The sequence below is a fragment of the Trachypithecus francoisi genome, unplaced genomic scaffold (genome assembly GCF_009764315.1).
Source record: "Trachypithecus francoisi isolate TF-2019V2 unplaced genomic scaffold, Tfra_2.0 Lachesis_group5, whole genome shotgun sequence".
NCBI lineage: Eukaryota > Metazoa > Chordata > Mammalia > Primates > Cercopithecidae > Trachypithecus > Trachypithecus francoisi.
Genome location: NW_022681470.1, coordinates 146,655,252 through 146,669,917, shown reverse-complemented (window position 1 = coordinate 146,669,917; position 14,666 = coordinate 146,655,252). Strand labels below are relative to the sequence as shown.

At 56.9% G+C, this 14,666-nt stretch overlaps 2 protein-coding genes across 5 annotated transcripts in view; both read left to right on the top strand.

Annotated features, from left to right (window-relative positions):
• Window positions 1-6,581: 6,581 nt before the first annotated feature.
• Window positions 6,582-8,654, top strand: S1PR4 (sphingosine-1-phosphate receptor 4). The gene has a single exon (XM_033198213.1). It carries the CDS (start codon window positions 7,107-7,109, stop codon window positions 8,259-8,261), a length of 1,155 nt encoding a protein of 384 aa, XP_033054104.1. The 5' UTR covers window positions 6,582-7,106; the 3' UTR covers window positions 8,262-8,654.
• Window positions 8,504-14,666, top strand: part of NCLN (nicalin) — a 31,573-nt gene continuing 25,410 nt past the window's right edge. For 2 of the 4 annotated variants that reach the window (XM_033198212.1, XM_033198211.1), the window contains exon 1: window positions 11,626-14,219. In XM_033198212.1, the coding sequence (XP_033054103.1) occupies window positions 14,036-14,219 (184 nt within the window). In that variant the 5' untranslated portion in view covers window positions 11,626-14,035. Of the gene's footprint in view, window positions 8,647-11,625; window positions 14,220-14,666 lie in introns of those variants that run through there. The other 2 variants (XM_033198210.1, XM_033198209.1) reach the window with 2 other exon arrangements.

Below are 14,666 nucleotides of genomic sequence, written 5' to 3'. Positions count from 1 at the left end.
CGGATCTCAGCTCACTGCAAGCTCCGCCTCCCGGATTTACGCCATTCTCCTGCCTCAGCCTCCGAGTAGCTGGGACTACAGGCACCCGCCACCTCGCCCGGCTAGTTTTCTGTATTTTTTAGTAGAGACGGGGTTTCACCGTGTTAGCCAGGGTGGTCTCGATCTCCTGACCTCGTGATCCGCCCGTCTCGGCCTCCCAAAGTGCTGGGATTACAGGCTTGAGCCACCGCGCCCGGCCTATTCCATCCTAAAGCTTTTCCCTCCATCCTTGTTGATCAATTTGATCTTTGAATATAGAAACCAAGAATAGGGCTTAAAACTACACAAAAGGCCGGGCATGGTGGCTCACGTCTGTAAACCCAGCACTTTGGGAGGCTGTGGTGGGCTGATTGCTTGAGCCCAGCAGTTTAAGACTAGCCTGGGCAATAGCAAGACCTCATTTATACAAAACAAAACAAAACAAGACAACGGTTGTAATCCCAGCACTTTGGGAGGCCAAGGCAGGTGGATTGCCTGAGGTCAGGGGTTCAAGACCAGCTTGACTAACCTGGTGAAACCCCATCTCTACCAAAAATGAAAAAAAAAAAAAAATAGCCGTGTGTGGTGGCGGATACCTGTAATCCCAGCTACTCAGGAGACTGAGGCAGGAGAGTTGCTTGAACCTGGGAGGCAGAGGTTTCAGTGAGCTGAGATCGTGCCACTGCACTCCAACCTGGGAGACAGAGCGAGACTCTGTCTCAAAAAAAAAAAAAAAAAAGCATTAGCTGGGCGAGGTGGAGCGTACCTGTAGTCCCAGCTACCAGAGAGGTTGAGAGGATCGCTTGAGCCCGGGAGGCAGAGGTGGCAGTGAGCTGAGATCGTGCCACAGCACACCAGCCTGGGCAACAGAGCAAGACTCCGTCTCTAAATAAATAAATAAATAGGCCGGGCGCAGTGGCTCAAGCCTGTAATCCCAGCACTTTGGGAGACCGAGACGGGCGGATCACGAGGTCAGGAGATCGAGACCATCCTGGCTAACACGGTGAAACCCCATCTCTACTAAAACATACAAAAAACTAGCCGGGCGAGGTGGCGGGCGCCTGTAGTCCCAGCTACTCGGGAGGCTGAGGCAGGAGAATGGCGTAAACCCGGGAGGCGGAGCTTGCAGTGAGCTGAGATCCGGCCACTGCACTCCAGCCTGGGTGACACAGCGAGACTTTGTCTCAAAATAAATAAATAAATAAATAAATAAAAAAAATTAAAAAATCCCAACATGTCCTGGCAAGCACTGCATTCCATTTATGGAACTGTGTTTTTTTTTGTTGTTGTTTTTTTGTTTTTTTTTTTGAGACGGAGTCTCGCAGTCGCCCAGGCTGGAGTGCAGTGGCCGGATCTCAGCTCACTGCAAGCTCCGCCTCCCGGGTTTACGCCATTCTCCTGCCTCAGCCTCCCGAGTAGCTGGGACTACAGGCGCCCGCCAACTCGCCCGGCTAGTTTTTTCTATTTTTTAGTAGAGACGGGGTTTCGCCGTGTTAGCCAGGATGGTCTCGATCTCCTGACCTCGCGATCCACCCGTCTCGGCCTCCCAAAGTGCTGGGATTACAGGCTTGAGCCACCGCGCCCGGCCGGAACTGTGTTTTGTTCTTTTGCACAGCTGGGAAGTCCTCCTTTCTGGGCTGGGGCATAGTTCATTCATCCACTTCTGTCCTGTGTATACATATTCGAGTTGAACCCAGCATTGTGCATTCACGAATAGCACTTTAGGGAATGACCTTCCGCACACGTACTTGGTCTTAACGAGCTCTGTCTTCAGGGTGAATTTCTAGAAGAGGGGCCTGCCCTTTTGCAGGTGGGAATAATGGTTAGATTACGTTTTGTTTTGTTTTGAAACAGAGTTTCGCTCTTGTCTCCCAGGCTGGAGTGCAGGGGCTCGATCAGCTCACTGCAACCTCTGCCTTCTGGGTTCCAGCCATCCTCCTGCCGCAGCCTCCTGAATAGCTGTAATTACAGGCACGTACCACCACACCCAGTTAAGTTTTGTATTTTTAGTAGAGACGGGGTTTCATCGTGTTGGCCAGGCTGGTCTCTAGCTCCTGACCTCAGATGGTCCGTCTGCCTCAGCCTCCCAAAGTGCTGGGATGACATGTGAACCACTGTGCCTGGCCAGATTAAATAAGTTTTAATGCACATAAAGCCTTTTTCCCAGGAGGCAGGTGATTAACTCATGGTAGAAGGTGGTTGGTCAGATAGCTTGGCCTGAAGTTAGGCTAAACCCTGCTCTCTGATAACGCTTTACTTTGGTCCTAATTTGCTATCTGGGCCTGGGGTCTGGGGATCAGCTGAGGTCAAGATTCAATCAGGCTTAGGACTCAGGCCGAGTTGGGGCTCAGCTTGGGATCAGGGATCACTCCAGGGGCAAGTTCTTTTTCTTTTTTTTGGAGAGAGTCTCGCTCTGTCATCCAGGCTGGAGTGCAGTGGCATGATCTCGGCTCCCGGGCTCAAGCAGTTCTCATGCTTCAGCCTCCCAAGTAGCTGGGATTATAGGATTGTGCCATATCTTGCTAGTTTTTTTTTGTATTTTCAGTAGAGATGGGGTTTTGCCATGTTGGCCAGGCTGGTCTCCAACTCTTGGCCTCAAGTGATCTGCCTGCCTCAGCCTCCCAAAGTGCTGGGATTACAGGTGTGAACCACTGTGCCCAGCCCAGTCCAGGAGCAAGTTCTAACCAGGATCAAGGGTCAAGGTCTGGGTTTGTCCATCGTCATAGGCTCAGTCAGGGTCAGGGTTCAGCCAGGGATCAGGGCTCAGCTTGGAGTCAGGGCTGAGCCTGGGGTCAGGCATCAGTCTAGGATGGAGGCTGGGCTTGGGTCCTGGGGGTCTTGGTCGGGGATTGGAGTCTGTGTCTGGGATTAGGGTTCAGTCTAGGATGTGGACTGAGCCTAGGATCAGCATTCAGTCTGGGGTAGGGGGCTGAGCCTGGGATAAGGGCTCAGTCTAGGATGTGGACCAAGCCTGGGATGAGAGCTCAGTCCAGGGATTAGGGCTCAGTCTAGGATGTGGACTGGGCTTGGGATCCAGTCTCAGTACAGAGTGGGGGGCTAGGCCTGGGTTCAAGGCTCAGTCTAGGACAGGGGCCTGGGCCTGGGACTCAGCAATCAGGACTCAGTCTAGGATGAGGGACTGAGCCGCAGATCAGTGTTCAGTGCAGAGTAAGGGGCTGGGCCTAGGATCAGGGCTCAGTCGAGCATAGGGGGCTTAGCCTGGGATCAGGGCTTAGTCCATCATGAGGCACTCAGCCTCAGAACACACACTGTCTCTCTGTGTAGGTGCCTGCGTCATGTGAGGCTGGACTGAGGCTCAGTTGTCTACTCAGTGGTCAGGGCACTGCCTGGGCAAGACCTGGCTGCTTGTTTACCTCCTGACCTCACCTCCCAGCTGCCGGGCCTTCCTCCCTGAGCCCCACATCCCTTTCCAGATCCCCTTTCTACCTGGTGACCTCCAGTGACAAAAGGCAGCCGTCTCCCCAGTCAGTGCCTCGCAGGGAGCCTCCCGACACTATCCTGCTTCGGAACTGAACTGTAAGCAAAGGGAAGGACCATGGGGCCCCAGCACCTGCTGCCGTCAACCCCCGTCTCCTGCCAGCCCTGCCCTCCCTGGGGTGCCCCCGCTTCTCAAGGCCGATACTATGTCCCTCATGGGATGCCTGTGCTGCTCATGGGATGCCTGTGCGCCTCATGGGATGCCTGTGTTCTCATGGGACACCTGTGCTGCTCATGGGATGCCTGTGTTCTCATGGGACACCTGTGCTGCTCATGGGATGCCTGTGTTCTCATGGGACACCTGTGCTGCTCATGGGATGCCTGTGTTCTCATGGGACACCTGTGCTGCTCATGGGATGCCTGTGTTCTCATGGGATGGCTGTGCCCCTCATGGGATGCCTGTGTTCTCATGGGATGGCTGTGCCCCTCATGGGACGCCTGTGTTCTCATGGAACACCTATATTCTCATGGGACGCCTGTGCCCTCATGGGACGCCTGTGTTCTCATGGAACACCTATGTTCTCATGGGACGCCTGTGCCCTCATGGGACGCCTGTGTTCTCATGGGACGCCTGTGACCCTCACAGAATGCCCGTGACCCTCTTGGAATGCCTGTGCCCTCATGGGACGCCTACATTCTCATGGGACGCCTGCGTTCTCATGGACACCTGTGACCCTCATGGGATGCCTGTGTTCTCATGGGACACCTGTGACCTTCACGGAATGCCCGTGACCCTCTTGGAATGCCTGTGCCCTCATGGGACGCCTGCGTTCTCATGGGATGCCCGTGCCCTCACGGGATGCCTGTGTTCTCATGGGCACCTGTGCCATCATGGGACGCCTGTGTGTGGCTGCCACGGTTACTACTTGAGACTGTCACTACGACAGTTACTACTGTGACTACTTGAGACCATCATTACAAGACTGAACGAAGGGACAAATGTAGAAATGAAAACTTAAGACAAAAGAAACTGTTTTAAAGGAAGAGGCCAGGGGAAGAAGAAGAGAGCTCCCTGCTTCTAGTGAGCAAAGGCAGCCCCCCAAGCTTCTACAGCCCTTTGTATTTATTGGGTAGAAAGAGCAGGGAGGAGGAAACGATTGATCAGCTGCTTGATTGATCACACGTTCACATTATTGCTAACAGGCTCCAGATTTGCAAGAAACACTTGTGCCTGGGGCGCAACTGCCCTCAGCATTCCTTGTGGGTGGCAGACGCAGTTTGTCAGTTTGCCAACATCCTGCTTTCATGAGAACAGTTTGCTGTTTACTCATATTGATCCTATGTACACTGAGTTGATCACGACCCTCATTCTTTCAGCCTTCAACACTTGAGCCCTCATGGGACATCTGTGCCCCTCATGGGACGCCTTTGTCCTCATGGTACACTCGTGACCCTTCCAGGACACTTTACTGGTAGAATTAGTTCAGCTGCCCCCACCCTGAGGCCAAGGACACCACTGTCTCAGAAAGGCTGAAGACTCCAGGCTCCTGGGGGCACAGGGGGCAGGTGGGGTCTCTCAGGACCCTGGTTGGTGGTAAGTGGGCCTGGCCTGGGGGTGCTTGCGGGTGGGAGGAGGCGCCCAGCAGGGACTTATCCTGGATCCTGCTCACACTTCTGGGGCCTGCATTATTTCCCAAACCACCCTACACCCCAAGGCCTTCTGGATGAAGATGAGTGGGGTGTCACAGACACTGGGGGAGCTGGAGAGCAGAGACCCCACTGTCCATCCATGACAGATGATGTCCAAGCCCCTACATGCCTCAGATCCCAGGGCAAGGCTGAGCCTCCCTCCTCAGACCCCAGGGCAAGGCCATGCATCCCCACTCAGACCTCAGGGTGGGGTCTTGCCTCCTCCCTTAGACCCCAGAACAGGGCCTCACCTCTCCCCTCAGACCCCAAGGCAGGGTCTCGCCTCCCTTCTTCAGACCCCAAGTCTGAGCCTCGCCTCCCGCCTCAGACCCAGGACAGGGCCATGCCTCCCCGCTCAGACCCCAAGGCAGGACCTTGCCTCCGCCACCAGGGCAGGTCTGAGCCACCCCCCTCAGACCCCAGGGCAAGGCCAACCCTCCCGCTCAGACCCCAGGCAGGTCCAAGCCTCCCCACTCAAACCTCAGGGCAGGGCCTGTCTCCCTGCTCAGACCCAGGGCAGGCTGTGTCTCCCTCTCAGACCATAGGGCAGGACCTCACCTCCCGCCTCAGACCCAGGATAGGGACATGCCTTCTGCTCAGACTCCAGGGCAGGTTTGAGTCTCCCGGTCAGACCCCAGGGCAAGGCCAAGCCTCCCCCCTCAGACCCCAGGTACGTCCAAGTCTCTCCCTTCAGACGCAGGGCAGAGCCTGCCTCCTCCCTCAGACACCAGGGCAGGGTGTGTCTCCCACTTAGACCCACAGCCACCCCACCTCAGGCTGAGTCATGGTGAGCCGGCTTCAGCAAGGCCATGGGGGCAGGGCGAGTAAGTCCCTACTTTTCCTATGCACCTCAATCCAGGCGGGGGGCTGCCCTGGGGGGCCAGCAGCTCTGCTCCCAGCAGGCTGAGCTCAGGGGCAGGAGAGGCAACCATGAATCCCAAAATGGGGGCCTGCCCCCCAGACCCTACCAGCTCGTCCCTGGGTCTCCCTCTCCCTGGAGGTGCATGTCCTCCCATGGGCGGGAAGTCGGCCTCAGGCTGCCTCTCTTGGCCTCAGTTTCCCCTTCTGTAACACATCAGGCTTCCTGGGCCTAGGTTTCCCCTTCTCTAACGCATCAGGCTCTCTTGGCCTCAGTTTCCCCTTCTGTAACGCATTGGGCTCCCTGGGCCTCAGTTTCCCCTTCTGTAACGCATCAGGCTCCCTGGGCCTCAGTTTCCCCTTCTGTAACGCATCGGGCTCTCTGGGCCTCAGTTTCCTCTTCTGTAATGCATCGGGCTCTCTCGGCCTCAGTTTCCCCTTCTGTAACGCATCGGGCTCCCTGGGCCTCAGTTTCCCCTTCTGTAACGCTTCAGGCTCTCTCAGCCTCAGTTTCCCCTTCTGTAACGCTTCAGGCTCTCTCAGCCTCAGTTTCCCCTTCTGTAACGCATCAGGGCCGATATTGTATAATGCATCCGGCCCCATTGAGGGGATCAAGTCGGAGGAGTCGGTGCTCAAGGCCATGCAGGCACTTGACATTTATTAAGCACCTGCTGTGTGCTGAGCGTGCTTGGAGCATCTGGGGAGACCTCAGTGGGGCAGACGAGTCTTTCAGGGGTGATCAGGGCTGGCAGGAGGAGTCGTCGGCTGCAGAGGGGGGCCCGTCCTGAGTGGAGACCCATTTCCCCTCTGTGAATGACAGCTCTGGGGCTCCCTGCGGGTCTCTGGCTTTCGAGGACAGGAAGAGGGCAGCCAGGGCAGAGGTCGGCGGGGGGGGTCTCACAGCTGGGGCGGCCCCAGCAGGTTGTCTCCAGGAGCCTGGGTGGGGGCCGACCGTTGGGGTGCCCCTCCCTGTCCTCGGCCTTACCTCAACCCTGGAGGGTACCTTGAACATAACAGGAAATTTCAAATAACAGGAAACCAAGACCAGTAAGTCGGGTGGCTCCACCCTGCCTCGGGGCCTCAGTCAGCCCCCGGGGGAGGCCATGAACGCCACGGGGACCCCGGTGGTCCCCGAGTCCTGCCAACAGCTGGTGGCCGGCGGGCACACCCGGCTCATTGTGATGCACTACAATCACTCGGGCCGGCTGGCCGGGCGTGGGGGACCGGAGGACGGCGGCCTGGGGGCCCTGCGGGGGCTGTCAGTGGCCGCCAGCTGCCTGGTGGTGCTGGAGAACTTGCTGGTGCTGGCGGCCATCACGAGCCACATGCGGTCGCGACGCTGGGTCTACTATTGCCTGGTGAACATCACGCTGAGCGACCTGCTCACAGGCGCGGCCTACCTGGCCAACGTGCTGCTGTCGGGGGCCCGCACCTTCCGCCTGGCGCCCGCCCAGTGGTTCCTACGGGAGGGCCTGCTCTTCACTGCCCTGGCCGCCTCCACCTTCAGCCTGCTGTTCACCGCCGGGGAGCGCTTTGCCACCATGGTGCGGCCGGTGGCCGAGAGTGGGGCCACCAAGACCGGCCGCGTCTACAGCTTCATCGGCCTCTGCTGGCTGCTGGCCACGTTGCTGGGGATGCTACCTTTGCTGGGCTGGAACTGCCTGTGCGCCTTTGACCGCTGCTCCAGCCTTCTGCCCCTCTACTCCAAGCACTACATCCTCTTCTGCCTGGTGATCTTCGCCGGCGTCCTGGCTACCATCATGGGCCTCTACGGGGCCATCTTCCGCCTGGTGCGGGCCAGTGGGCAGAAGGCCCCACGCCCGGCTGCCCGCCGCAAGGCCCGCCGCCTGCTGAAGACGGTGCTGATGATCCTGCTGGCCTTCCTGGTGTGCTGGGGTCCGCTCTTTGGGCTGCTGCTGGCCGACGTCTTTGGCTCCAACCTCTGGGCCCAGGAGTACCTGCGGGGCATGGACTGGATCCTGGCCCTGGCCGTCCTCAACTCGGCGGTCAACCCCATCATCTACTCCTTCCGCAGCAGGGAGGTGTGCAGAGCCGTGCTCAGCTTCCTCTGCTGCGGGTGTCTCCGGTTGGGCATGCGAGGTCCTGGGGACTGCCTGGCCCAGGCCGTCGAGGCTCACTCTGGAACTTCCACCACCGACAGCTCTCTGAGGCCGAGGGACAGCTTTCGGGGCTCCCGGTCACTCAGCTTTCGGATGCGGGAGCCCCTGTCCAGCATCTCCAGCGTGCGGAGCATCTGAGATTGCAGCCTTGCATACGGACGGTGCAGCCACCGGGTACGTGCCAGGCAGGCCCTCCTGGGGTGCAGGAAGCCGTGTGCACGGAGCCTCGCTTGGATGGGGAGCGGAGAACGGGACAGGCCCCCCGTGGTCGTCCTGGTGGCCTCTTGGGCCTTCTGACACCAAACGAGCCTCCCGTGGTCCCCGTGGACAAGGAGGCAACCACCCCACCTCCCTGTAGGAACAGAGTGCCCTGGTGTGGGGGCGAGTGGGTTCCCCACACTCCCACTTCTGTGTGATTCTTGGGAAGTTCCAGCCCCTCTCCGGGCGGGCCTCCGTAGGGCTCCCAGGCTGCAAGGGGTGGACTGTGGGATGCATGTCCTGGCAACATTGAAGTTCGATCGTGGTACGTGATGTTGCAGCCTCTTATTCCCCATTGTGTGCATGTGTGGGGACCGTGGCTCAGGGGGGCTGTGGATCTAGGGGCAGCTAGGTGTGTCTTTGCTAGAGAGGGCCACGGGCCAGTGCCCTGGAGGCGTGGCTGTAAGGGTGGAGAGTGTGCGTGTGTGAACAACCTCTGGACGTTGCAGGAAGTGGGGGTAACAGTGACAGTTAACCCCACCTCTTCTTGTTCGCTTCCCCTTTAGAAACAGCAGGGCCCATGCAGCGGCTCTGGCCTCTGCATCTTTTGGGAACCCAGTCTGGGGGCCGGCACCGGCAGCCGCCTTGGCTTCCGGGCCTGGGGGATCTTCCCTCACATCCCCTTCAGCACCAACGGCCTCAGCTTTCCTGGTCTGTCAAGTGGTTTAATCACTGAAGCCGTAGCACAAGGTTGCCGGTACGCCCTCAGCACCAGCCAGAGAGGCTGACGTGCCAGCTCCACACCATTCAGTACGGGAGACACCAGCCCCACGGGGCTACGGTGCAAGCAGGGAACTGAATTTCGCAGTGTAGGTTGTGTTTAATTTGAATCTGTTTATATTTCGGTGGCCCCATGGGGTGGGTAGCCGCAGTTTCAGTGCAGATGGGAAGCCGGAAGCCTCCAGCATTTGCAGCTGATAGACAGTTCTCGACCACCTCCTCCCAGGACCAAGCCAGCCCCGTCCAGTCCAGTGTCTGGACAGAGGCAGTCAGAACCCACCCCACCCGCCTCCTGGGCTCAGACAGCTCTGCTTTAAGTCATGATTTCTCCACTGCACGATGGGAATGCGGTGTGTAGGGGCCATTTACCCACTAATACAGCAGCCATGAGGCACACATGGCTATTAAAAATTCATGGAAATTGCTGGGCGTGGTGGCTCATGCCTGTAATCACAGCACTTTGGGAGGCCGAGGCAGGAAGATTGCTTGAACGCAGGAGTTCGAGACCAGCCTGGGCAACATGGTGAAACCACATCTCTACAAAAAAATCCTCCAAAATTGAAAAAATTAGCCGAGCATGGTGGTGCGTGCCTGTGGTTCCAGCTACTCAAGAGGCTGAGGTGGGAGGATCACTTGAGCCCAGGAGGTCAAGGCTGCAGGGAGCCGTGATCGTGCCACTGCCCTCCAGCCTGGGTGACAGAGTGAGACCCTGTCTCTAAAAAATAAAATAAAAAAGAAAGAAAATTCATTGAAATTAAATGAAAGTTAGGCCGGGTGCGGTGGCTCACGCCTTTAATCGCAGCACTTTGGGAGGGCGAGGCGGGTGGATCACGAGGTCAGGAGTTTAAGACCAGCCTGGCCAAGATGGTGAAACCCTGCCTCTACTAAAAATACAAAAAATAAGCTGGGCGCGGTGGCAGGCGCCTGTAATCCCAGCTGCTCGGGAGGCTGAGGCAGAAGAATCACTTGAACTCGGAGGGGAGAGGTTGCAGTGAGCCGAGATCGCACCACTGGACTCCAGCCTGGGTGACAAAGTGAGATTCCGTCTCAAAAAACAAAACAAAAACAAAACCAAAAGAAAAAAAAAGGAAATTAAATGAAAGATAAAAATTTAGCCTCTTAGTGTATCGATTTGCTAGGGCAGCCATGACAGTCTTACAGATGGGGAGGCTTGAAAAGCAGACATTTCTGCTGTCGTAATTCTGGGAGCCGGAAGTCTGAGATGAAGGTGTGAGTAGGGCCGGGTCCTCCTGAGGCTGACGGCGATCTGCCCAGGCCTCTCCTAGGTCCTGCTGGTGGCAAGCATCCTTGATGTTCCTTGGCTTGGAGAAGCATCTCCCCCATCTCTGCCTCCATCTCCACGAGGTGTCCTCCCTGGGTCTGTGTCCAAACTCCCCCAACTCCTTCAACCTTTTTTATTTTAAGAGATGAAGGTCTCATTAAGTTGCCCAGGCTGGTCTCAAACTCCTGGGCTCAAGCGATCCTCCCACCTCAGCCTTCTGACTAGCTGAGACTACAGGAGTCCACCACTAAGCCCAGCTCATTTTCCTATTTTTAAATGTATTTATTTATGTATTATTATTATTATTTGAGATGGACTCTCGCTCTGTCGCCCAGGCTGGAGTGCAGTGGGGCAATCTCAGCTCACCACAACCTCCACCTCCAGGGTTCAAGTGATTCTCCTGCCTCAGCCTCCCAAGGAGCTGGGATTATAGGCAGGTACCACCATGCCTGGCTAGTTTTTGTATTTTTAGTGGAGATGGGGTTTTGCCATGTTGGCCAGGCTGGTCTCGAACTCCTGACTCAGCTGATCTGCATGCCTCAGCCTCCCAAAGTGCTGGGATTACAGACGTGAGCACCACGACCGGCCAATTTCCCCATTATTCTAAGGCCACCAGTCATATGGGATTAAGGGCCCACCCTGCTCCAGTATGACCTCATCTTAACTAATGCCATCTGCCACAACCCTATGTTCCAAATAACATCCTATGCTGAGGTCCTGGGGGTTATGAGGTGATCACGTAGATTTTGAGGGGACAGTTCTTTATTTTCTTTTCTATTTTAGAGACAGGGTCTTGCTCTGTCACCCAGGCTGGAGTGCAGTGGTGTGATCATGGCTCACTGCAGTCTTAGTCTCTCAGGCTCAAGTGATCCTTCTGCCTTGGGTTTCCGAGTAGCTGCAACCACAGGTGCACACCACTGCACCTGGCTAACTTTATATTTTTTGGAGAGATGGGGCCGGGCGCCGTGGCTCACGCCTGTAATCCCAGCACTTTGGGAGGCCGAGGCAGGGGCATCACCTGAGGTCAGGAGTTTGAGACCAGCCTGGCCAACATGGTGAAACCCTTTCTCTACTAAAAATACACAAACTAGCCAGGTGTGGTGGTGCATGCCTGTAATCCCAGCTACTTGGGGGGCTGAGGCAGGAGAATTGCTTAAACCCAGGAGGCGGAGGTTGCAGTGAACCGAGTTTGTGCCACTGCACTTCAGTCTGGGTGACAGAGCACGACTCCATCTCAAAAAAAAAAAAAAAGAGAGGGACAGGGTCTTGCTATATTTCCCAGACTGGTCTCGATCTCCTGGGCTCAAGTGATCATCCTGCCTCAGCCTCCCAAAGCGTTGGGACTACAGGCATGAGCTACTATGGCTGGCCAATTGCAGACAGATGGAACTGTGGCCGGCCATTTCACCAGTGAAGTCCCAAACACCCCTCTGCGGGCATGATGAGCCAGGGTAGTTCTTATGTTTTCCTGATTCCTGTTCTCTGTGTGTGTAGTGGGGACCACAGCAGGCAACGTGCGGTGTTGGTGGAATTCGGGATGAGTGGAGTCTGGGCAGGCCCGGAGCTCTCTGTCTGCCTTCTGGTCCTGTGTTGGCTGACCCTGTTGCCCCCTCTGCCCTGCTTTGGCTGAGCTGAATTATTTCTCGGTCCTTCCCATCTGGGGGCTTTTCGCTTGACCTTTGTTGCCCCTGACAGAGTGGCCTTGTTAGCACGCACCTACCCTCATTCGTCACTCAACTTCTGCCTGCTCATTCTTTGTACCTTAGTTTTAGTGTCACCTCCTCCAGGAAACCTTCTTTGATTTCTCCTCCTCCCTAGGTCTCCTCTAGGCTCCCACAGCTGCCTGCGTTCCCTGCATGACAGCTCTGCTTTTACTTGGGCACAGCTTCCCCTCGTTCTTCACTCGACTGCCCCGGCTCATCTTTTGAGTTTCAGCTTAAGTGTCACCTCCTCCAGGAAGCCTCCCTGATTTCCTCTCCTCCCTAGGCCTCCTCGGGGCTTCCCCCAGCTGCCTGTGTGTCCTCTATCCCAGCTCCCATCGCCCCTGGTCACACAATCCATCTCCTCCTTCGGACTTCGAGCTCCGTGTCGGTGGATATCGTGACTTTGCCGGGGTCCTGGCTGTGTCCCTAGCACCCACCACACAGCCTGGCACACAGTAGGTGCGCAGTGATCCAGCAGCACGCTCAGAAACTCCCTTTCCAGCCGGGCGCAGCAGCCTACGCCTGTAATTTGCAGCTACTCGCGAGGCTGAGGCACAGGATTCGCTTGAACCGGGGAGGTGGAGGTTGCAGTGAGCTGAGATGGAGCCACTGTACTCCAGCCTGGCGACAGAGACTACATCTCAAAAATAAATAAATAAAAAAGTAAACAGAATTCTCACACGGTGCTGGCGGGGAGAGTGCTTGATTCTTTATCATTATATGTGAGGAAACGGAGGCTCTGAGAGGTGAAGCGACTTGCCTAAAGTCACACAGTTGGGAAACGGAGGAGTTGGGATTTGAGCCCAGGCTCTTAATCAGCACAAATGCCACTTCTCACTCGGGACAGAAAGGAAACCCTGACTCCTTAGGCAGCTGTACGGAGACTGGGATGATAATGTGCTGAGAGCCAGAGCTATTGTCTGCTGCACCCTGGGGCTCAGTCTGCCCATCTGTACAAAGGGACGTTCCTTAGCTACTTCCAGCCCTGAAACACTGGGTTCTTAGGGTTGGCAGCTTAGAAAAAGACCAACATGGAACACCCAGAAATTAACTTTAAATTTCTGATGAATAACAAATACTTTTTTAGTATAAGTATGCCCCAAATATAAATAAAGATAAATATAAACACCTGCCACCGATCCCTGCACAAACCACAGGCTCCAGACTACAAGTCCCACAACCCACTGCGGCCTCCCTTAGGAACTATCATGACTTTTTATTTTTCATTCATTCATTCAAAAATGGTATAGGCCACCTGCTGTTCGCCAGGTCTTGTATTAGGTGCCGGGGATACATCATATGCACAAAACTGACAAAAGTCTTTGCCCTCGTGGAGTTTGACATCTACATCCTTGGGAGTGTTAAGTGATTTTTGTTTTTCTCAGCAATTTCTGCCAGGAAGACTACAGTTCCCGTGACTCTTTCTGTTTGTTCGATGGGACTACAACTCCCAGAAGACCTAGCGCGCCACACCGGCACTTCCTTTTCCCTTTAGCCTCAACTTCCTTCCAGGTCGGAAGGTCACGTCCTGTCCTCACCTTTCGCTCCTCACCCCAATTCCACCCACGCCAAAGACGTTAAGGGTTAAGATAGTGATGTCGCGAAATAGTTTTTAAAAGCATTTTATTGCATTTTTGACTTGGAGTTTATGTGAAACCTCAGCAGTATTAGCCGAACAGCCTGCCGTACCTTCCGGGAGTCCCAGAGTGGGCCTACAACTCCAATGGGGTGCTTCGAGCGCCGGGTGGACTACAATTCCCGACAGGCAGCGCGGCTGGCGGGGCGGTTCGCGGCGGTGCCCGCAGGACCTCAGTGCTAGTGCGGGCTGCCCGGCGCGGCGCCCGCAGGACCCCGGCGGCTACCCATGCCGAGGTGAGTCCGCGGGAGCCGCCGCAGCCGCCGCCGTCCCGTCCCCGCTGCCGCCCCGCGCGGCCCCGCCGCCGGCCAGGATGCTGGAGGAAGCGGGCGAGGTGCTGGAGAACATGCTGAAGGCGTCGTGCCTGCCGCTTGGCTTCATCGTCTTCCTGCCCGCCGTGCTACTGCTGGTGGCGCCGCCGCTGCCCGCCGCCGACGCCGCGCACGAGTTCACCGTGTACCGCATGCAGCAGTACGACCTGCAGGGCCAGCCCTACGGTGCGTGTCCCCGGCCCACCCTCGGGGCTCCCCGCTCTCCCCGGCCACGCCACTCCGGCCCGGCCAGCCCCAGGCCGATCCCTAGCTCCGGCCTGGGCCGTCCGACCCATGCTCAGGCCCCAGGCGAGGCAGATCCCTGATGCCCTGGACCCCCGGGTGCCCTGGAATCCCGACTCTCCTTGCCTAGCGCCCAGGAAACCCCCGCGCTCCCTCCCACAGTCCCCGGCCCCTGCCCCGGGCTCCCTGCCCCAGAACTCGTGGCCGGGCCAAGCGTCTCGCGCCCCTGGAGCACTAGGTCCCCTCTCTCCTCTCCCCAGCCGGGCCTGCGTCTACCTGCCTTGCCGAGTTTCTCCCTCCTGGGCCCCCTCGGCCCCCTGGGCTTCCTGGTCCGGGCTCACTTGAGCAGACGCTCCCGTCCTGACCTCCAGCGCCCAAGGCCCTGTTCTG

Bases quoted from the DNA above. Each gene is read 5' to 3' on its own strand.
- S1PR4 (XM_033198213.1), top strand. From the start codon at position 7,107: ATGAACGCCACGGGGACCCCGGTGGTCCCCGAGTCCTGCCAACAGCTG.